Raw genomic sequence first — 19,294 nt, 5'->3', positions numbered from 1 at the left:
TGTTATATAGCGACAGGGGTATTCAAAGTACACTTCCCACAAAATGGGAAAGTTATTGCTATTAGTTTTTAAAAAGTTGAATAAATGTAGGCCTACAAAGTCAAAGAAAATACTAACTTTAACGCTTAAAATTCAAGTTAAAATGTTTACTAATGAATGTTCCGTTTTCTTGATTCAAATCTACAGTAGTGTGAAACTTTTGAAATATTATGGTACTATTTAAATGAAAAATTAATTTGATTTTATAATTGCCCTTTAATTTCAGGATCAAACCCCATTGTTAATAGCTGCCAAGGAACATTCTGTAGAAGTGGTAAAATGTTTGCTAGATCACCATGTCAACCGAGAGATTACAGATCACATGGATAGATCAGCACGTGATATTGCACAAGAGAGTTACATGACTGATATTGTTGAATTATTAGATTCTTATAAAGTTGTTCCTAGCCCAGGTACTTTGAATATGAATGGTGGCTTAAGCCCTGTTGGTAAAGATGATTATGATTTGAGTTATATGCATCACATGGGCAAGCACTCAAAAAAGAAAGGAAGGTCAAAATCAAGTTCTATACATGATTATAGTACAAAATCTCCTTTGTCTGAGAATGGTAAGGAGAGGAAGCCAAAGCAGAGAAAAAAGCGGTCTTCAACAGATACCAGTGTTGGAATGTCACCTGTACATTCTCTTGACTCACCACAAACACATTATGAAAGAACTCCACCTCCATACTCAAATGGGCAAAATATGTTGCCACATGGGCTTGCACTTGAAGAAGGTGTTGTACCAGCTAGCACTGCCCTCATGCAACTACCACCTCACTTGTACACCGATATGGCACACATGAATGGATCATCTCACCATGCAAACATGTCGAATATGAGCAGCGACGTAACATGGGTTCATGATGGGTTAAACCATCTCCAACAAAGCTTGACTGTACAACAGATGCCACAACCAATGGTGGCAACACCGATGGTATCTGAGCCCAAGATGCAGCAACCGCACATGGTTATGAGGTCACCGACCAAAGGTAGTGTATACTGTAATCCTTCAGTATCCATACAAAATATGATGTCACACCAATTGCACCAGAGCCCGGGTTCTTTGTACGCAGTGTCAAGTATGTCTGATGCTCACGATAATCATGTTGGAATGATGGTGGTCAAAGATCTTCACCCCCGCAAACATTCCTATAGTTCTGCACATCAACATCAATCAATGTCAAATATGAATGTTATGCATCATGTTGCCAAGTATCCAACTCCTCCTTCGCATCATAGTAATGCTACACCTCCGCTCTCAACAGGTCCTCCTAGTAATGAAAGCACAAATGCGTACCTCTTTGCAGAGAATTGTTTAACCCCCTCGCCAGACTCACCTGGAAAATGGTCAAGCTCGTCACCGCACTCAGCTCATTCAGATTCGTGGTCAGAAGGCATTTCAAGCCCGCCAGGTGCCACCAAATTAATAAATGGACAATTACCACATGCGAATGAACAAATTTTTCGTTCACTGTATATCTAGCATTACTTTGTATAGATGGTGGAAACTTGATTGTAAATTAAAGGATGTCTTTTCTTCTTAGTCCTGCAACATAATTGAATGTAAGATACTATGCAAGTATAAACACCAGGTGTAATGAGAAAGAAATCCATTCCAAATTAATTTGTAAAACATTCCGGCATCATTGCTATTAGAAAGATACATTGGTAGAAAAAATTGAGGCTGATTGCAACCAGCTATAGGACAAGCTGATGGCAAATTGTTTTGAGGCTGATGCTGAGGTAAATTGTTACTGTTTGCAACTTCAATAATAAGGTAATATTTTGTGTCAAAAGAGGGCCAAATTATTTGTCTTTCACACTCACAATTATCTCAAATATAATTTTATATTTAAATATAATTTTGTTTGTAAGAGCAATGCAAAATGATCCATATATGCCATTTTGATATTTGCAACTTGTCTTGTAAAGTATAAAAATACAATTATATTTTCATACACATACATTAATAATTGTCTAAGGGTATAGTAGGTTATTATTAGGAGGTACATCTGCATTGTATCAATTCAGAACAGGTTTTATTGAGAATTTTAGGCTTGAGATGTCCGGTTTTTAATTACTGATTTTATTCCACACCTAAGGGATTTTTGACTTTTGTTTGTAAACTAAATGGTGCAAGATACTGGAAAAAGCACATTTTTAAATGTAAATTGTGTAGGTATTGGATAGTACTATATGAACATTTTTGTAAAAAGGAATACAGTACAACAAAGGATGCTAATATTAGTCACAATGTATTTTGAATACCTATACCATTAGAATCAAATAGTGATTGGGTTTATACTGTAGGTCATTATTTTGAATGGTAATTTAAAGACGCTTTAGTTTTTACAGGTGTAAGATAGATATCGAGATTCTATGTTTAAACAATGTTAGCACTGTACAGTAGCAGTAGCTTGTTTCGTCCAATATTTTTAAATTGATTAATATCTGCCAACATAATTGCTTCATAGAACAACATTTACTGCATTGTATAGAACACACTACTGGTGTGTACAACTTCAGGGTAGAATTTATATATATATTGACTCAAATTATACCTTGTTGTTTGATATTTTCTATTTTTTTTATTCATAATGTTTTTTAACTTTGATGGTTTTATTTTTTTATTTTTTTTGCAGAAGCTTTTTATTCATTTTGCATGTTTGTATAATATATGAATTTAATCATGTTTAACGTTTTAACAAAAGAAAAGTAAGGTTGTCAACACTTAAGGATGTTATGCTCATAAGTATATAGACAAAATGTAAGTTAAGAGGTTCAAATTTCTAGTGTTAGATTATATTTTAGAGTTTGCTTTATGGATGACTAATGAGACTTGTTTCAGCACACTTTATAATGAAACAGTTGCAGTGTATTCATTAATAAAGAAATGATGTACCAAATATTTATGCGTTTAACAAAAATTCTTTCAACTTGGGGTGATAGTGAATTGAGCGTAAGGCTGATCGGTTAAGATAGTGAGACCCTAATGCATAACCATAATTATCTGTAAGATTCAGAGCTCCATGGTTCTGATGGTAGAGCGAGTTTAAAATGGTACCAAATAGATGAAAGAGAGAGAGAGATACCACCTAATTTCACTACAATGTGATGTCCATGACCTCCTCATACCAAATTCGACATTATTTTTCCACTACAATAGGCCAGCCAGAATCCCCATGGAAGGTTTAAAAATGGGGATATCATAGATGAGTGAGTAACGGAACCACTGAAGATTTATGCCAAATGAACTTGAGTTCATACAATACTAAATGGGTAATGACAGACTAATGATCCGCTGCACCGCAAGTACCCTAAAGTTGGCTACCTTGGATAGTTTAGATAACCAATGTTATATGATGTAGCACACTGTAAATATAAAATGAGCTATTACAGACTACCAACTGTACACACTACCTTAGTTCTATCATGCTTTAAATATAAGCTCATTTGGGCTATCCTTGATATTGCAGGTAATGTACCAGAATATAACAACCAATATTCCAGCAAAAAAACCCCAAAACAACATGTTTGATTTGATGTAGGGCATGGTACACAATAATAACATGGCATCGATTATAGAACACATGTTTAAGTTTAATTTTAAATGAAAAATCAAGACTCAGGTTAATAATTCAACATATTTATTAACACTACAGACTGTTTCAGGAGAGAGATAAAATACCTCCTCAATCTTCAGGTGATAGGCTCTGAGTAAAGTAATTAGAAGTACAATGATCAGGAAGAGTTTAATTTAATTTTATTTTTTTAAGTTTAATTTTATGTTTTTGTATACTCATTAAGCTTTCATTTAGTTTAAACATCACCGGCAATGATCATTTTTTGCAACAAATTACGCCAAACAAAAGAATATAATTTACTACTGAATACATAGATTGATAGATGGATGTTAATTCGTGAAAGAAATGCATTCGCTTAAATACTGGACGTCATTATAAACCGTGCCAGGAGTGTTAATTGTGAAATGGTCGGCCAATTTTCGAAATGCACGATGGGCGAAATGACCTGTCGGTGAAATTTCCTGTCGGCAAAATGTCCCGTCGGTAAGAAAATCTAGCATAATCTGGCATAATTCTGAAAAAACAATTTTGACATTGTTTAAAAAAAAATTTCCGCCACTATCTTGTACGTACGACTTAATATCTTGTACGTACGACTTATTATCTCGTACGTACGACTTATCTCATACGTACGACTTATCATACAGAATGTATTTGCGTTTATACGCTTAAAGGCTGGTTTCCTGTCGACGTAAGAAGCAGTTTTTCTAACGTCAGTTACGATTGTTACGTCGATTTTACGTAAGAAACCAACATTTGACAGGAAACCGCTTACGACAATATTTTGGTGAAATCGACGTAAACGCAAGAAAAATAGACGATCGACAGGAAACCGGGGTATCGAATCTCCGTCTGATACGTCGATTTATCGCGAATTTACAGGAAACCGGGATTTTATTGCTTGCGATCACTTGCGTTGCGTTATTAACGATTCTTACGTAAAGTTGACTTGGAGTCAACTTTACGTAAGCGTAAGAGTCGTAAGCGCAAGATATACAATGGAAAAGGATAGGCCTATTTTTAATAGATACGAAAAATACGAATTTCATTAATAAAAGCAGCTTTTTTACAACACCTCTTTACCAAAAAAGGATAAAAATTAGCCCTATATTAAAAACGTACAATTATATTAAAGTTCTTTCTATTCACACTTTTCTTTATTTTATTGACATATTCTCCTAAGTCCGGTAATTAAGTTCATTAACTATTCTTTTATTAGGAGAAATGATTCGATGTTTTTAAACAATTTAAACCGGCACTATTTGCTCCATCTGAGTTTTTCTAATCAATGTTTTTGTTGTTTGTGTTGTTATAAGAAGCATGCTATTAGACTCTGATGCAGTAGATGTAATATTAAATATACAGAAGGTAAGATATTTAATAACAATTAATAATAATAATAGTAATAATAATGATAATAAAGTTATTAAATAATATTGCCATTCAATATCCCTCCACACTTAATAATAAGAAGCATACAGTAAATACTTGTTAAATAAATTTATTTACAAATACATTCTGCACAATACTATTTTATGGATTAGGCCATTTATATAAATTCTCAAAAATAATAGATGCATACACCATGGCATACAGAATATACAATACCGAAAATCAAACCTTTAACTAAATACTAATTACTTACTTATTAACTAAATACATTTTTAAAAAGCAAACACAAACACTTTTACTGATTACCTTAAGTGATATAGGCCCTACAGTAACTTTCTTTGCATACACTGTGTCACACAATATATATGATACAGGAAATTAAACCTTTAAATAAATCTAAAAAGTTGAATACTAAAACTATAAACATATTTTTAAACTCTGAAACTGTGGTACACTGTACTGTAATTTCTCTCTTTCAGATGGGGCTGAATTAAGGACACAAGTTGATTCAATCTTTCTGGTGTCATTCTTGTATATCTATTTAATAAAGCAAAACAATTTGTAAATGCAACACATACACTTTTAATGTTGATACATTATCAATGTTAATATCAATGTTTTGTTTTATTTTCAGTGGTACTAGAAGCAGACTTTCTGTTCGCATGTAAAAATGTTAATAATAAATAAGTGTGATATTTCCTATGTACTGGGCAGTATTTACTTTGGAATCATTATAGGCCTCATTTTGTGTTTAAAATTTGCTCTGTAAAAATATTTAACATTTTAAAACTAGTGTGTTGAAGCTTTTCAATAATTATTTTAAATCAAAGAAAAATAATTAAACATATTTAAAGTGTTTTTCACTTGTTTTTAATTAATTTTTTGTTAATGACTAAAAATTTTAATTTTATAGAATTTTCCTGTTAAGCAGCTGAACTACTGTTATTAGTTATAGTTATGTGTACAGTATAGATAACATTTTTAGTTACAAAGATTTAGTTTTTAAACACATTCCAACCAAAGGGCATGTAAAAGAGAAGTTTCACTGTAGATCATTTTTGTTGCAGTTTAGAAGTTGGAATTATTGTGTAGAGTGTGTAGATCCAATACATTAAAATTTTAAAATGTTTTTTTTTTAAATTTGGCCTATTATATAAAATAAAGTCACACTAAAAAAAATGAGAGATTTATGCCTAATTTCAAAGCTAGCCTAGGCCTACAGATGGTGGTCCACTTAATTGGCCTAGTACTTGTAGGGCCTAGCCTGTAGGCTAGTATAGGAGGCCTACTACTACTAAGTACTAGGGGCCTAGGCTATATAGTAGGTAGGCCTAAAAAAGGCTTTTAGTAGTAGGCTAGCCTAGGCCTAGTATTACTAAAGTAGGCCTAGGCTAGGCCTACAAGAAGGCTACGGTCTAGGACATTTTTAGTACAGGCCTCTTGCCTATATTACAGTAAAATAGTAGTGGTTATGATGTAGGCCTAGGCCTAGGCATGTTTTATGTAGCTAGGCCTATGTACAGTATATGCCACACAGCATGTATGCCTTTCTAAGCCTAGGCTGCCTACCTGAAAAACAATTGCCTGACATGGGCAACCATCGATCGAGCAAACACGGAAGCGTAAGAAAAAAATTTCAACTTTACGTAACGATCATAAGACGACCGTAAGCGCTTGAAGTTAAAAAAGTCAACTTTACGTAAGGGTCGTGTAATGTTGTGTAATAAATACGAATGAATAAGACACGTATTTTTGGGAGAGTTACTATTCTTTGCTTTATTACTAGCAACAACAACCTATGGTGTGCCAAACGCGACACAACTAACTATGGTGTGCCAAACACGACACTACATCCCTCCATCTTTTACATAAAAACTAGAAAAATAAACTTTAAACACAATAACTTTAAAAACAATAACTTTAAACAATTCGGTTGCCAAGCATTGACAATCTGCGGTGTTATAGAAATGTTATTATGAGTTCAGATTTGTAATTATCAGTGCTGATCATTATTAATACTATCAGAGTTACGATTAACTTATGGAACATAGTCTTTGAGATAAACTGGTGGCTGTCGAACTCTTTGAGGATTGCGCCTTGCATTATTTGTTGTTATGGGATGTTTTCCGGGAGAATCATCATCTGTGAGATAGTCGTCTTCGCTGTCTGTATTTGTGTTTGCGACATGATTGTTGAGAAGTTTGAAGAATGATGAGTTTCGAGTGATCCCGTGCCGTCCTCGCATTGCGGTAATCATTGTTCCGTTTGTTTTAGTTACCTTGTATGGTTTAGTTTTATATGGTGTTTTCGTTGATGTTAGTATGCCGCTTTCTTTTACGAGGACCATGTCACCAACTTCGATTTGTTTCTTTCGAGGTTTCTTTCGTCTTTCTGCGTAGTCCTTCATTTTTGATTTTTGAGCGTTATCTTTGTCTCTGACTGCATTCTGATTGATGCTTGATTGTTTGATTATTTCTGGGAGTCTTACTTTGAAGGTATGTCTAAAAATCAGAGATGCTGGAGGTTTGCCTGTGGTGTTGTGTGGGGTGGCTCTGTAATTTCTGAGGTATTGATTGAGTGATTGTTTATAGTTAACACCTTCGGCCACTGCGGTTTTGTAGACCTTTTTCAGATTACGCATTACTCTTTCCACCTCTCCGTTTGCTTGCGGCCATAGTGGAGTTATTTTGCGGTGATGAGTGCCAAGGTACTTCGTGAATTGAGAAAACTCGTGACTGTTGAATGGTGGTCCATTGTCGGTGCGAATTATACTGGGTATTCCAAAATTAGCGAATACTGTGTCTATCTTGGGAATAACTGTCTTTGCTGATGTTGATTTAACAACTTCCACTGTGATGAATCTGCTATAGTCATCGAGAATCACTAGAAGATGCTCGCCAGTAGGGAGGTCTTTAAAGTCAATACTAATTTCCTCCCATGGTCCGTTAGGAAGTTTCGACATCTGAAGCGGTTCATTGTGGTTCTTTTCAGTCACCGTCGCTTGACATGGTATGCAGTGTTTTACTTTTGATTCGACCATGCGGTCTATTCCGGGAAACCATATTTTTTCTCGGAGGAGTTGCTTCGTCTTTACTATGCCCTGATGTCCTTCATGGGCGATGTCTATTACTGTGTTTCTAAGTGCCTTGGGTATGACTATGCGGTGATCACGTAGGAGTATGTTGTTTTTTTGGTCGAATGTTAGCTGATTGCGAACTTTGTGCATGCACTGGAGATCGGAATGGAGGTCATCTTGATTTTTTAGAGCCTCGTGCCATTTGTTGCGAGTGATGGCCTTAATGCATGTTTGTATGAGACCATCATTTGCCGTTTCACGTCGAACTTGTTCCAGAGTAAGTGATTTAGGGATTGCGTTGTTTGTTACAAGATTGACATGTTCTTCTGCTGCGATGTCCAGTTTCGTCTTGTTGCTCATTGTAAGGCTGTGTCTTGACATATAGTCAGCCGGATTTGTATTGCCTGGTTGGTACTTCAGGGTGTAGTCGTAGGCTTGGATTTTTAATATCCATCTTTCGATACGTGGTGGTGGTTTCGATGCGGGATTATTGAATAGCGTAAGAAGCGGTTTGTGATCGGTCACTACATCGAACTCGCTGCCACATAAGTACAAGTGGAAGTGTTGGATTCCCCATATGACTCCTAGTGCTTCACGCTCTATTTGAGAGTACCTAGTTTCGACACTTGTAAGCGCGCGACTCGCGTATGCTAGCGGTTGACCGTTTTGGCTCAGTATGGCCCCGAGTCCACTTGGACTCGCGTCAGTTATGACTGTTGATTTCTTTTCTGGATCAAAGTAGGCCATGACGTGCGAGCTGGTTAGCGTTTTCTTTAGTTTGTCGAATGCCTGCTGTTCTTCTTCACCCCAGAACCATGGCGTGTTTTTGTGAGTGAGTTTTCTGAGCGGTGTTGTTATGGTAGCATAGTTTGGAATGAATCTAGCAACGTATTGTGTCATGCCTAGGAGCGATCGCGTTTGTTCTTTAGAAGTCGGTGCTGCAGCCTTTTGGAGTGAGACAATCTTTTTAGGATCTGGTGATACTCCGGTATCACTAAATATGTGTCCGTAGAATTCAACGCTGCGTTTGAAGAATTCGCACTTAGCTTTATTTAAGGTAAGGTTTTTATCTCTCAGTCTTTCCATACAGGCTTTGAGATTGTTTGCATGTTCGGCTGCTGCCGTTTCTGCTCGTATTTTGGATATTGCTGTGTCTAATGTTAGATTTTCTGTACGCAGTAGGCGTTGTTTAAGGCTTGGCTTATTGATTCCTATTACAATCCTATCAAGAATGAGGCTATCTTTCAAGGTACCAAACTCGCATGTCTCTGCTAGACTTTTCAGCGAGGTAACAAAGGAATCAAATTTCTCACCTTCTTTTTGAACCCTGCAGTTGAAAATATATCGTTCATACGTGATATTGCGCTTCCCATCACAGAATTTCTTGAACTGTGCTAAGACTGGGCCGATCTTTGTTTTGTCAGTTTCGGCGTCCCACGTAAACGTGTTGTATGTTTCCAGGGCTCGCTGTCCGATTACCGACAGGAGTGTGGCGACTCGTGTTGCCTCGGGCTTCGCGTTGACGCCTGTCGCTGTTTCGAAATTATCAAATCTTTGCGCAAATCGACGCCAACTTTCAGCCATGTTGCCTGAATCCATGTCTAGAGGCATTGGTGCGGGTATCGTGAACGTCGCCATCGTCGTCGCCAATGTAATGTTGTGCAATAAATACGAATGAATAAGACACGTATTTTTGGGAGAGTTACTATTCTTTGCTTTATTACTAGCAACAACAACCTATGGTGTGCCAAACGCGACACAACTAACTATGGTGTGCCAAACACGACACTACAGGTCGTTATCGGCTCGTGAGCCTGCGGTTCAGAACGATCAAAACGACGTTCATTTTTGTTCAACTTAACGGAAGAGACGTAACAAACGCAACAATCGTAACAAACATTAAGGCTGGTTTCCTGTCGACGTAAGAGTCAGTTTTTCTAACGTCAGTTACGATTGTTACGTCAATTTTACGTAAGAAACCAACATTTGACAGGAAACCGCTTACGACAATATTTTGGTGAAATCGACGTAAACGCAAGAAAAATAGACGATCGACAGGAAACCGGGGTATCGAATCTCCGTCTGATACGTCGATTTATCGCGAATTTACAGGAAACCGGGATTTTATTGCTTGCGATCACTTGCGTTGCGTTATTAACGATTCTTACGTAAAGTTGACTTGGAGTCAACTTTACGTAAGCGTAAGAGTCGTAAGCGCAAGATATACAATGGAAAAGGATAGGTCTATTTTTAATAGATACGAAAATACGAATTTCATTAATAAAAGCAGCTTTTTTACACCACCTCTTTACCAAAAAAGGATAAAAATTACCCCTATATTAAAAACGTACAATAATAAAGTTCTTTCTATCCACACTTTTTTTTATTTTATTGACATATCCTCCTTCCGGTAATTGTTTTGCTTTATTAAATAGATATACAAGAATGACACCAGAAAGATTGAATCAACTTGTGTCCTTAATTCAGCCCCATCTGAAAGAGAGAAATTACAGTACAGTGTACCACAGTTTCAGAGTTTAAAAATATGTTTATAGTTTTAGTATTCAACTTTTTAGATTTATTTAAAGGTTTAATTTCCTGTATCATATATATTGTGTGACACAGTGTATGCAAAGAAAGTTACTGTAGGGCCTATATCACTTAGGGTAATCAGTAAAATTGTTTGTGTTTGCTTTTTAAAATAGTATTTAGTTAATAAGTAAGTAATTAGTATTTAGTCAAAGGTTTGATTTTCGGTATTATATATTCTGTATGCCATGGTGTATGCATCTATTATTTTTGAGAATTTATATAAATGGCCTAATCCATAAAATAGTATTGTGCAGAATGTATTTGTAAATAAATTTATTTAACAAGTAGTTACTGTATGCTTCTTATTATTAAGTGTGGAGGGATATTGAATGGCAATATTATTTAATAACTTTATTATTATTAATAATTGTTATTAAATATCTTACCTTCTGTATTTAATATTACATCTACTGCATCAGAGTCTAATAGCATGCTTTTTATAACAACACAAACAACAAAAACATTGATTAGAAAAACTCAGATGGAGCAAATAGTGTCGGTTTAAATTTTTTAAAAACATCGAATCATTTCTCCTAATAAAAGAATAGTTAATGAACTTAATTACCGGAAGGAGGATATGTCAATAAAATAAAGAAAAGTGTGGATAGAAAGAACTTTATTATTGTACGTTTTTAATATAGGGGTAATTTTTATCCTTTTTTGGTAAAGAGGTGGTGTAAAAAAGCTGCTTTTATTAATGAAATTCGTATTTTCGTATCTATTAAAAATAGACCTATCCTTTTCCATTGTATATCTTGCGCTTACGACTCTTACGCTTACGTAAAGTTGACTCCAAGTCAACTTTACGTAAGAATCGTTAATAACGCAACGCAAGTGATCGCAAGCAATAAAATCCCGGTTTCCTGTAAATTCGCAATAAATCGACGTATCAGACGGAGATTCGATACCCCGGTTTCCTGTCGATCGTCTATTTTTCTTGCGTTTACGTCGATTTCACCAAAATATTGTCGTAAGCGGTTTCCTGTCAAATGTTGGTTTCTTACGTAAAATTGACGTAACAATCGTAACTGACGTTAGAAAAACTGCTTCTTACGTCGACAGGAAACCAGCCTTTAACAGATGTCGTTGAAATACGTATACACGGTTATACCGGGTATGGGCAAAACAATGATTTAATCGTATTTGCCTATAATATATAGAACCCTCTATATTTATCTATGATTATATTATATAGTATAGTATATATAATAATATTTCTATCTTGGAAAGTTGTTTTGAGTAGCGTCATGGCGGCCATTTTGAAAGTAACACAATTTACCCGCCCCAATAGGCCGGAAATACCTCTATTGACCTTTGACCCAATATCTAACAGATATCATATCTCCGTTACTACTCGACACAGAAAGTTGTAATTGGTGTCAAACTGTCCAGAATATAGATGTCTATATTCAAACTAATAGAACATTATCTGTAAAAATGACCGGAAATAACGTTACTGACCTTTGACCCAAAATGCAAGACATTTCTTATATCATCTGATCATGTTTAATAATATCAATTAATTCATTTTGTGCCAATTGGAGGTTGACATTCTCATATTATTTTCTGGACAGGTTTTTCATGTGCAATCCGAATATATGAGATAAATAAGCCATAACAAGGCCAAGAATTTAATTCTTTTACTACATACATGCTTCCCTTTAGTGTTTCAGTCTGTATGTCGTGTAATAATCTTCAAGATCGCTCACATCACTGCAATCTGAAAAGTCTTCATATTCATTATGTGTAAACAGTTCATGGACATCCGCAGGCATCACTGTCTCAATCCATTTAGGCTCCATTTGTTCATTCCATCCATTGTGTGTACTGTTGTTGATAAAATCATTGACGTCTGCTGATTGCCATTCTTTAGCAATGAAGTTTGCTCTAAGTATATGAAACTCAAGGGTCTGCTGACATGGTGGCAGTAATGATATATCTGTAATCTTGTTGTGTCTGGAAAACTTTCTGTTGAAGATATCATATCTTGCTTGATTTACACTTTTCCCCTTCACTCCATACAATAGTGAAACATACTCTTCAAGTTCCTCATACAACTCTTTTGATGACACATCTGACACTCCAAGGTTGCAGAATGTGTCAACAAATTTTTCTTTTGATTCCAGAAGCTTCCAGCAGGTACGTTTTCCTTTCCGAAAGAAAGCGGAGTTATAATCGTTACCTGTGAAAGCATGGAATCCAATAAGGGATGATTTCTGCGCTTTTGTTAAATCAATGTCGCTCAATTTCAGTATCTTTCGGTATTTCCCAGTGTTTGTATCAATAATTACCCTCTGCCCATTATCTATGAAATGAGATAGTGCAATGACTGGAATATCAATGTCTCCAGAATGGGAACGAATTATTGCTACGCCTTGATTGTTATTTGTTAAAGCATGCTTTGCATGCAGGATGACTTTCGTGTCGGCTTCTTCTTGGCTACTATTAAGCTCCGGAACCAATACAACATCTCTGTTAGTAATGTAGATGCATTCTTTGTACGATGAAAAGTAAATAACATCACTCCTCATATCTGTTAGAATGCTTTCTTTCTTTGACACTAGTACACAGCGAATAAGCTCAATCAATCTGGTCTTGTTCTCGCCGTTGGCAAGGAAATTGTTGAAATCATGGGGCAACTTTGATATTGTTGAGCTTACAATTACTTTTGGTGCAATACCGCGTCTGTTTCTCTCAACAGACTTAATGCTTTTTGGCAAGTATGCATCGGCAACAATATCAACACGCTTGTATCCTTTAGGGATGCTGTTGAAAACCTTTGCTGCAAGATCCTCGTGCGTATCAGGATAAAATGTAAATGTTCTGATTAATGCCATCAAGTCAACAACATAGGCAATGATAGTAGCCTTTGCTGGCAGTGCTCGACCAGGATCCATAACATCTGTTGAACTTTTTTCGATGAAAATTTCCATTAGGACACTTTTCTGAGTTGTTTGTCTTGTCCCATCTGTATTAGCCAGGCTTAGCGGGACAGGGGTAAGTGGATACTCAAAGGCTTTCTTAAAGTCAATTATTCTACCATGCTTTGTTAAGGTGGCAAGAAGCTTTCCTAAAACATCCCGATTAGCTTCTATTACTTTTACTTTCCCATTTGCCTTGATTTCGAGTTTCTTCCCACTATTCGAAAATAAAGTGAGCTTGTTGCGCTTGTCATGGAATTTCACTTTAGTTGACTCAAGCCTTTCCTTTACAAAGCTTTCATGGACTGACTTGCCATTTGACAGGACTTTAAATATTACGTCCGCAATATTTTTGTTCACTGGCGCTCCAGAACTAAGATTGTACAATTCATCTCTATTTAAAATGGGGTCAAATGGGTTGACATATTCTGTTGTCAAAACATGAATCAATTTCTGCACCTTGTCTTCAGATGAGATGATACGTGAAGGTCGTACTTGCTTTTATACATGTCCATCAGGCTCACTATTGGAGTAGGTACGTAAATAAGCAGTATTTTCTGCTTGATGTGCACGGTTAAGTGACCATTTCAGAATTGACTTGTCGTCTGAAGAGAAAGATTTTATACCACCTGCAAATTTAGAATCTCTGTTAATCGTCTGTTCTCCACGTTGGTCTACTGCAGTTCGCAATGCATAATTACTCTGGCCTTGCACTGACAATCCCTTATCTTCAATGAGCTTGCGATTTCCAGGATACAGAGACTCAATGTTCTCCATGCATAATATTAATACCTATATATGCTTTGAATTTAATTTTGACAGCCATTTTGGAAAAAGTGCTCTCACACAAATATTCTCGGGGTACGATCTATTTACCTCAAATTCAGATTCCATATAAAAAACTGGTCTAAAAAAACAATATGAGAATGGCACCTACCACAAAATGAATTAATTGACAAGATATTACTAAATGTGATCAGATGATAGAAGAAATGTCTTGCATTTTGGGTCAAAGGGCAGTAACGTTATTTCCGGTCATTTTTACAGATAATGTTCTATTAGTTTGAATATAAACATCTATATTCTGGATATTACAACTTTCTGTGTCGAGTAGTTACGGAGATATGATATCAAAGGTCAATAGAGGTATTTCCGGCCATTTTCGGACAAAATGTGCTATTACATCAAATAGGAACATGTACATTCCGAACAATTTGACACCATAATTAACTCTCTATGACCAGTGGTTGCCAAGATATCATAGTCTACTGTAACTGGCGGCCATTTTGAAAAAAGCGCCCTCACGAGAAAGTTATCAGGTTACCCAATATATTTGGATTCCCCAGAAAAAACTGGTCTAGAAAAGTCATATGAGAATTTCTACCTCTCCGGGTGGCACCTACCTCATTCATAGCCTAGTCTAATAGACGTTTTTGTCCATGATTTGCGTTTTTAAAAAAGGGGAATCCCCCGGTCAGCGAAAACACGTAGCAGTTGTAGATATCGAAATAGCTGCTAAAGGTGCAGGGAGGCGCAGCTACGAATTGGTTTAAGATGTTGTCGCCTAATAACATACATACACTGAAGAAATCTACGCGTGATTCAACCATGGAGTTAGCATTATTTAATACCTCAATGATTCAACCAAACAATCTTATTACGCACCTAATAAATGTCGTCGCATATCGGACATTTTTATTGAATTTTGACACACGAACGAACATACGCGCCCACGTACGTGCATCATCATTATTGGGCCTACAATGTGTTCCTATTTTATCCAAATGTTCATATTGTAATCATTAATAATAGTATGAATGCTAGCTTATTAATCAATTGTTTGCGCAATTTGAACAATTTGTGCAATTTTATTAAACGTAAATAAAGGAAAGTTGGTGAAATCCTTCTTATTTTTTTTGCTGAATGTATTATTGTCTAAATATTAATATTCATTAAAAGTCAGAATAATTCAGGTAAAAAAATATGAAGAAATATTATTTTATCAATCCCCTTCCTTTGCACCTTTTCCATTCCATACTTTAACGGGGCCGAGTTGACCGATTATTTTTTGGCCGAGTTGACGTGAGGCCGAGTTGACTTGAGGCCGAGTTGACTTGAGGCCGAGTTGACTTGGGGCCGAGTTGACTTGGGGCCGACTTGACTTGGGGCCGACTTGACTTGGGGCCGACTTGACTTGGGGCCGACTTGACTTGGGGCCGACTTGACTTGGGGCCGACTTGACTTGGGGCCGACTTGACTTGGGGCCGACTTGACTTGGGGCCGACTTGACTTGGGGCCGACTTGACTTTGGCCGAGACGGTTTAGGGCCGACGATCGAAATCCCGTAGACTCTAGAGTCGCGTGCAAAAACGCGACTAAAAACTAGCCTAAGCCACTTTTCAGTGATAAAACCGTGGGTATTTGTTTATGCCTGGCACATCCTTTATACTAGGAGAGAGAGAGGCGGCGTAGGCCTATCAACCACGTAGAATTTCATTGAAATTAACCCCATTCAGGATTCAATTTCCGATTTTACGTTCAAAGTTACAGTAATTCAAATAGGCTAGGCCCAGGCCCACCCTAATTTAAAGTTTTCATGGATTTTTGGTAAGTTTTATTTTTAATAATACTAGGCCCAGGCCCCCTAGCTAGGCCTAGGCTAGGGCCTAGGCTTAGGCTAGCCTAGCCTCTTATAGGCCTGGCTAGGGTATAAGGCCTAGGTAGGGCTTATGGGATGCTAGTCAAGTCGCCCCCATCGCAAAGTCGCCCCCATCGCAAAGTCGGCCCCCATCGCAAAGTCGCCCCCCCATCGCAAAGTCGCCCCCCCCATCGCAAAGTCGCCCCCCCCCCCCCCCCATCGCAAAGTCGCCCCCCCCCCCCATCGCAAAGTCGCCCCCCCCCCCCATCGCAAAGTCGCCCCCATCGCAAAGTCGTCCCCATCGCAAAGTCGCACCCCCCCCCCCCATCGCAAAGTCGCCCCCATCGCAAAGTCGCCCCACTTAATTAAATTTACGCCGTGGCTAAAGATACGGTACCGTATCCTAACTTCCGTTTGCTAAAGGTACGGTAAAATTGCATTACATCTTAATCAGCCAATGAGGTGCTGGTACGTGTGTGACGTCATCGTATAAGGACTTTGGATTTTTTTTCATTTTTTTTTTAGAGAATGCCTGTTGGCGGTGCCAGGCTGCATGGATGTGTGCGCTGATTCTGTGACTCAGCCCCGGGGCTAGACCTAGCAATGTTGAATCCAAAAGTTTAATAACGATACTGTAGTAATAGAGCAAGTTCTGTGGTTGGTGGATGTTACATAAAGCGTTTAAAACATGCACTCAATCTCAAATATTATTTCATTATACAACATACAGTAGTAGTTAATCCGATATGTTGATAGCCAAATTAGAAGTAAAGGAATTATAATTCAATGTTGGAAATTGTGTTGCATCTAGTTCATTCGTCCATATTTACTATATATGAGGGTTTTATTCTTATTCCAAATGGCCTATTTAGGCCTATTTTTTTTTTATTAAATAATAAAGGGGCCCTCAAATACTATGATTTAGACAGTAGCCCCAGGGCTGAGTCACAGAAATCAGCGCACACATGCAGCTGGCCCCAGCCTGGCACCGCTTTCCTACACAAACATACTCATATAATGAGGCTATAGGTTATAGCAAAGAATATATATCACAAGAATGAGTAATCCGCGATTTTCCCTGTAACAGTAATATTGTCCATGTGGTAGGGCGCCGCCATAAGTGAGGATGTATACAACTTTTTGTGACGGTTACACTAATCTAAGCCTGGACCACCGGTAGTATTTTCATGATAAAAAATTTTATCAACTACATGCCAACATCATGTTAAATGCTGTTTGGATATTTAATTGTTCGTTTGATTTCGATCCAAGTCGGCCCTAAACCGTCTCGGCCAAAGTCAAGTCGGCCCCAAGTTAACTCGGCCTCAAGTCAACTCGGCCTCACGTCCACTCTGCCAAAAAATAATCGGTCAACTCGGCCCCGGTAAAGTATGGAACGCAAAAAGTGTAAAGGAAGGGGATTAATAAAATAATATTTCTTCACATTTTTTTACCTATGAATAATTCTGACTTTTAATGAATATTAATATTTAGACAATACGTTTAGCAAAAAAAAATAAGAATGATTTCACCAACTTTCCTTTATTTACATTTAATAAAATTTCAAATTGCGAAAATTGTTCAAATTGCGCATAACAAACAATTGATTAATAAGCATTCATACTATTAAAGTATTATTAATGATTACAATGAACATTTGGATAATAAATAGGAACAAATTGTAGGCCTAATAATGATGATGCACGTACATAAGCGCGTGTGTTCGTTCGTGCGTCAAACTTCAATAAACCTGTCCGATATGCGAGGACATTCATTAGGTGTAATAAGATTATTTGGTTGAATCATTTGATTTGAAATAATGTTGACTCCATGGTTGAATCACGCGTAGATTTCTTCAGTGTATGCGTTTGATTAAGCGACAATATCTGAAACCAATTCGTAGCTGCGCCTCCCTGCGCCTTTGGCAGCTATTTCGATATCTACAACTGCTACGTGTTTTCGCTGACCCCTTTTTTTTAAACGCAAATCATGGACAAAAACGATATGTACGATCATTTTTTCTATGGCCAAATGGTGGAACGTAGACCTACGTCTTCGATTTACTAAAATGTGGTACTTGCACATGTTTTTGTAACACGCGGGTACTTCTATTCATATCGGCAATGAGATCATTTTTTATATGAGTATTTTTCTTATTTCTTCATTTTTTTTAAAGCGTGGATAGTAATTTAATCATAAGAATATTAAGCACTTTTTGCGTTCCATACTTTATTGTGGCCGAGTTGACCGATTAGTTTTTGGCTGAGTTGACGTGAGGCCGAGTTGACTTGGGGCCGACTTGACGTGGGGCCGACTTGACTTTGGCCGAGACGGTTTGGGGCCGACTTGACCCGTTCGTTTCATGCAATTTATTTAGTAAAAACTGCCTAATAAACAGTTCGCTTCGTCAACCGGGCGCTACCGGGCGTGTTGTTGTTTACGTGTTTTCACGAAGGATAGTTTAATAATATTTCTATATTTAACTTGTTTTTGGTAAAACAAATACAATGTTAATGAAATTTAATATTGTATCCTATAAATAATATGTATTTTATACTAATTCATATCATAAAAACAATACTTAATTTACCGGGCAACCAAGCGTCATAGATAAAAATAAAACCACACATTTAATTTTGCGGTAAAATCTCTTTTGTCTTATCTCTAGATTCTAAAAACAAGCGTTGAAATTTCAACATAAAATAGATAGAGGGCGTAGTTGACTCGACTATTTTCGTTAAAAAGATACGCAACGGCGCTTTTCTCTATGTTCGCTCAATACAATCAATTGGCAATGCAAAGTAGGCACAACGTCGTTCGTAGGTAAATAAAACATTGGAGTTCAAAACGGAAATTGTTATATTAATGTGTTATGCTTTGTTTGTGGATATTTAAACGATAAATGTGTATATTTTCTTAGTAACAATAGTATAGGCCTACTGGGTATTTGGCCTACTAATACTAATAGGCCTAGTACTAACTGCTACTACCTAGGCTTAGGCCTGGCGCATACGGCCTCTTTAGCTTTAGCTCTAAAACTAAGCCTATA

General features: G+C 36.9%; 2 protein-coding genes and 1 long non-coding RNA gene across 3 annotated transcripts in view; 2 read left to right on the top strand and 1 right to left on the bottom strand.

Moving 5' to 3' along the window:
- Nucleotides 1-2,966, top strand: part of LOC144836851 (uncharacterized) — a 61,541-nt gene extending 58,575 nt beyond the window's left edge. Inside the window, exon 27 of the mRNA XM_078691731.1 lies at nucleotides 266-2,966. Within this exon, the coding sequence (XP_078547857.1) occupies nucleotides 266-1,525 (1,260 nt within the window). The 3' untranslated portion in view covers nucleotides 1,526-2,966. The remainder of the gene's footprint in view (nucleotides 1-265) is intronic.
- A 706-nt stretch (nucleotides 2,967-3,672) lies between these two features.
- Nucleotides 3,673-6,702, bottom strand: LOC144836951 (uncharacterized). The gene is made up of 2 exons (XR_013611419.1): nucleotides 6,588-6,702; nucleotides 3,673-5,555 (listed from the first exon to the last, which is right to left on the bottom strand). It is a non-coding gene; the product is annotated as an uncharacterized LOC144836951 (long non-coding RNA).
- A 9,379-nt stretch (nucleotides 6,703-16,081) lies between these two features.
- Nucleotides 16,082-19,294, top strand: part of LOC144836927 (ribosome-recycling factor, mitochondrial-like) — a 129,312-nt gene continuing 126,099 nt past the window's right edge. Inside the window, exon 1 of the mRNA XM_078691871.1 lies at nucleotides 16,082-16,214. Coding sequence (XP_078547997.1) covers nucleotides 16,204-16,214 — 11 coding nt within the window. The 5' untranslated portion in view covers nucleotides 16,082-16,203. The remainder of the gene's footprint in view (nucleotides 16,215-19,294) is intronic.

The sequence above is a fragment of the Antedon bifida genome, chromosome 3 (genome assembly GCF_963402885.1).
Source record: "Antedon bifida chromosome 3, ecAntBifi1.1, whole genome shotgun sequence".
NCBI lineage: Eukaryota > Metazoa > Echinodermata > Crinoidea > Comatulida > Antedonidae > Antedon > Antedon bifida.
Note: the sequence above shows the minus strand (reverse complement) of the source record. Positions and strands in the feature narration are given on the sequence as shown.